A 4,664-nucleotide genomic window follows, 5' to 3' on the forward strand; every position below is an offset into this window, starting at 1 on the left:
TATATCTGTTTTATAAAACCAAGGAAAGGAATTCTGAATGTTTAAAGACGTAAAAACAATACATTTTTTAAAAGTGATTTAAATCACTGAGTTTTATTTTTAAAATCAAGTTGATATAAATTTAAAAAATCAACTGATTTAAATCGACTTGATTTAAATCAACCCAACCCTGGTTTTCAATTATGAAAAGAAAGAAAATTGAATACTGTTACACTGTATTATTTTACAGTGACAGGGGGGGGGAAGCAGACTTTTAAGCATTATTATATTAGTCTACTAAGCCTTATATATGTTAAATAAAACCAAGGAAAGGAATTCTGAATGTTTAAATATGTAAAAACAGAATACATTTTTAAAAAAGTGATTTAAATCACAAAATCAAGTTGATTAAAATAAAAAAATCAACTGATTTAAATCAACCAAGCTCTGATTTCAATTATGGGGGAAAAAAGTAAATTGAATACTGTATTATTTTACAGTGAAAGGGGGGGGGGAAGCAGACTTTTAAGCATGATTATATTAGTCTACTAAACCTTATATCTGTTTTATGAAACCAAGGAAAGGAATTCTGAATGTTGAAATATAAAAAAAACTGAATAAAAATAAATTTTTAAAAAGTGATTTAAATCACTGATTTTTATTTAAAAAATCAAGTTGATTTAAATCAACATGATTTAAATCAACCCAACCCTGCCTGGCTGTGAATAAGACGATATATTTTGCATTGTTTCTATCAGTAGGCTGTGTGTTTTGTTTGATACTTGCATAAAACATGTTTCTAACACTACTTTCATGGACTGCTTTTTTTTTTTATTTATCTGAAGGCTGACGTGGAAATGCGCTGGGCAATGAAGGCTATGGAACACGCAAATGTTCACTTCAATGTAAGCAATATCATCAGAAACCGGTTGTTTTACATTGTAAATATGTATATATTATAATATGTCAAAATATATAATGTACAAATTTGTCCTCTGCTGTGCTTTCCTTTCATTACAAGATACTATTTCTCAGTGCTGAAGAACTTTCATAATATTCTTTTGAAAGGGAAAGAACAGGAGGGAATCATGAACCCACTTAGACTGTAACTCTGTATCATATAATAATGATAATAAATAGCATTTGTATAGCACGTATCCCTGCTCATCAGCAAGACCTATGCACTGTACACTATTAAATATGGTTGTAGTCCAATGTTTTTTCAGAGTTCTAGGTTAAGGCAAAATGTCCATTTACTCATCATTCAAGCTGCACATTTCAAGTGCCATTGTACCACAGAACATGCCACATTTACAATCTGAGATGGAAACTTCTCTCCTTCCTCTTTCCACCTACCTTACTTAGAGCTGTCAGTTTGGACATTTTAAAAATTCATTTCTAGTCATAAATTTTATGCCATCGCCTTGGATTTAGTATCTGGATCTGAATTTTTTCAGCAAAGTACAGCTCTTCTCTCCCCCCGTCTATATTCTATATTGGTTTGAGAAGGAATTTTGCTTGTTGTTTTTTTTTTGTTTTTTACCCTTTTTTTATTTGGTTATTTTTCAGCTTATTTCTGCTGTAGATGCTTCTCAACTGAGACTCACAAAGGTGGATGATAAAATCTATGAACATTTTCGGGCAGAATTTCCCGATTTCAGTCTACAAAAGATATCTGAGGATGATTTGAAGACCCCTGAGTCAAAAGAGGTAAAATGGATATAATGGTTATGAATTATTCAAATTTCATCTTCAAGGAGGCGAGAAGAAAAATGAGAAAAGGCCTACATAGCGCAATGGACTATGTCATAGGAATAGTTTTTTTAAACAATGACAGATCATTATGTTTGAGGCAACAAAATTCTGAATTGCAATAATCTCACAGTCTTGAAAAAATTAGGCTCCATTTCTATGTTATACTAATTGTACTCAGTTAGGTCACCAGGCCCTAATGCTGACTGTATCGGTATGGAAAATGTTGCTCTCGTGACCGAAAACACAAATTTTGTGTGAAGCTGACTGTAGTCTAATGGGAAGAGTAACCATTTTTCGTTTGAAAACAGACTATGACCAGAAGTGCAAGCCCAAATTTAGAGCAAAGAAAGCTATATATTTGTGAACCGTGTAAGGGGGGGGGTGAAATTTGAACTCACTTCCTTTCTTCGTTTTTTGTTTACTTTGTGACTCTATAGACCTTTTTTTTTACGGAGTATTGCATAAAAACCATAACACATTTTGCCTTCAAATTTTCACTACACACAAATAAATTTTTGAATAAAATGTATAGTAAATTTGGGTAGAATATATTAGAATTTCCTTTTTTTTCAATTTTTCCAAAAAGTGTTAAAAATCTCTAGGGAGAGCTGACAATCCGAAAGTGTAGGCCTAGGGTTGAGTGAGTTTAGATCAATCCAATAACTCCTTATGCGCAAAATCTGGCAAGCGCCTGATTCACGCAACACATTACTTTTACTTTATTAGCTAAGGAGAGCTCAGTTTGTATGTTTTTTGGTCTCTTTCATTCTCACTTCCTAATTTTATTATTTTTTATTTTTTTATTTTAGAAATGGCGAAACTTTTGTGAATCATATAAGGGAGAAGTTGAGGATTACAATCAAGGCACTCTGCTGCGGCTGGATTGTGAAGGAGACTATACACCAGAGAACACAACTCTCAGTAAGTATTTTTTGAGTCTATGAATCTGAGCTTTTGAAGTTTTCCCCAACTGACAATGTCAAAATGCTTTATGTTTACTTTTTTTCTTAAGTGTCACTATATCACCTTGTCTCTGCGACTTGTGATTTCATGTTTCGTGAGAACTGGTCTTGTGAATGTATTCCTTTTCATTTATCTTCATAGAAACAAGATTAGTTGAGCTTTTCCTTTTGCTATATGAACTGAATGAACAAAAAACTGATGCATATTTGTGTGCTATCATGGTGAAAAATAATGCTTTTTGTCTGTTTGGTAATCCTATTGCGTTGTGAATGGGTGCTTGTAATCATTCTAATACTTTTGAGTACACCTCGTTTAGAATATTTTGGGGGGGGGGGGAGGGGGGTATAATTTGTATTATCATGCTTCTGAAAGTTGACTCCTGTTTTTTTCATTCCTGATTGTTTTTCGAATATTTTTCCTGTTACTGTTTGACAAACTTCCAGTTGTAGGTCCTGTTCTTTTGTTCAAGTAAGGTTTTATTTTTTTTAGGGGGGGGGTGGGTTATGTAATTTGATCTAAGTTGTTATGGGCAAAGAATGCACATAACCAGAGTTTATCACAGGTCTCCAATAGAAGTTAAAAGGAAAAAAATGATATGATGTACTGTGGGGTTACCAGGTGGGGAGCTTTGTTATTGGTCCCATGTCAACAGGTGCTACAGAGAGGAGGAAATACTGATTTCACCACTTTATCAAAATTTAAATCGGCACTTAAAACGCATTTGTTTCAGTCCAGCTTCAATCTGTAATTTCCGACATTCCCAATACAATTATTATATATTCTCTCAGTATCTATTATGTTCTCTCAGTATCGTTTATTCATGCTGTTCTGTTCTGTAAGAATTTATGACTGTGTGAATTCATCAATGTGTGGGAATGTGTCTGGGTAAGCTTTGTGGGATTGTCTTTACTCAAGAATGTACTGGAGAGAGGGAGAGAGAGAGAGAGAGAGAGAAAGAGGATTACTATAGGAGCTGTGCGCTTCATATGTTCTTTGTATTATTGTACAGCGCTTTGAGCACTTCTTTGTGGAAATGCGCTATATAAATGCAATTTATTTATTATTATTATTTACTTTCTCTAATCAGTCAGAACTTGTTCAGTTTGGTGTTTTATACTGCAGTAGTTAGAGCAAGCAGAAGTTCAGACTCAGTCCTCTTGTGAGGTTCATAAAAAACTCTGATGTTTTCTTTTTTCCATATATTGTATATTTGGTTAATCTTCACCTTGTGTGTGGTGATTTTTTTTTATCATCTGATACAACGTTGATGAAATATGTTAGTCATTAGGCTGTAAAAACATTTTTGTTTGAATTTATTCAGTAAGCATAATATATAGAGTACATTTGTGTTGTGGTCTAGGAAAACCAGGACTACTTATTCATCGGACACTAGTCATATATGTATAATCAAGCCTTCGGCAAACTCCTATCAGTTTGGTGTCACAGGCCTAAGGAATAAGCAAAAAATGTCAATTTCCAATGTTTTTCCTTTCAAATTCTGTAAGCTTTCCAAAACTGATGGCTCTATTAATTTTGATTATTGTGCTTCCGTCTTCAATTCTTATGCAATCTAATATTGTGAAAGCAGCTTATTCATCCCTTTTCTAGGTAACATTAGACCAGAGCTAAAATATTGGTATTCTGTGTTTAGTAAGCATATTACTGCTTTGTAACACAATTAGGTTATATTAGTGTCGAAGATTAGAGGTGTTACAAGAAAGAAACAAAGGAGAAATAAGTTCGATAGATGTTTGGTAGGAAAGATGGAGCAAACCACATCGGAGTACCCGCCAACCACCCACTTAAACCTTTGGTAGAGAGTATTCCATACTGTGTAAAGTAAAAGGAAACTAACTGGTCTGGAGAAAGGAAATTGGTAATGGGAAGCAGGTAGGACAACTATTGGAATTGTATTTATTGTTTGTTATGTAAAGTTTAGTGCCCTGATTTTGTTTTTCGCGCTATTT

General features: G+C 33.5%; 1 protein-coding gene across 1 annotated transcript in view; it reads left to right on the plus strand.

Annotated features, from left to right (window-relative positions):
- LOC101864080 (protein PBDC1) overlaps positions 1–4,664 on the plus strand; it is a 13,487-nt gene that overhangs the window by 7,694 nt on the left and 1,129 nt on the right. The window contains exons 3-5 of the mRNA XM_005103669.3: positions 825–884; positions 1,549–1,689; positions 2,544–2,655. Coding sequence (XP_005103726.1) covers positions 825–884; positions 1,549–1,689; positions 2,544–2,655 — 313 coding nt within the window. The remainder of the gene's footprint in view (positions 1–824; positions 885–1,548; positions 1,690–2,543; positions 2,656–4,664) is intronic.

This window comes from Aplysia californica, unplaced genomic scaffold (assembly GCF_000002075.1).
Source record: "Aplysia californica isolate F4 #8 unplaced genomic scaffold, AplCal3.0 scaffold00386, whole genome shotgun sequence".
Lineage (NCBI taxonomy): Eukaryota > Metazoa > Mollusca > Gastropoda > Aplysiida > Aplysiidae > Aplysia > Aplysia californica.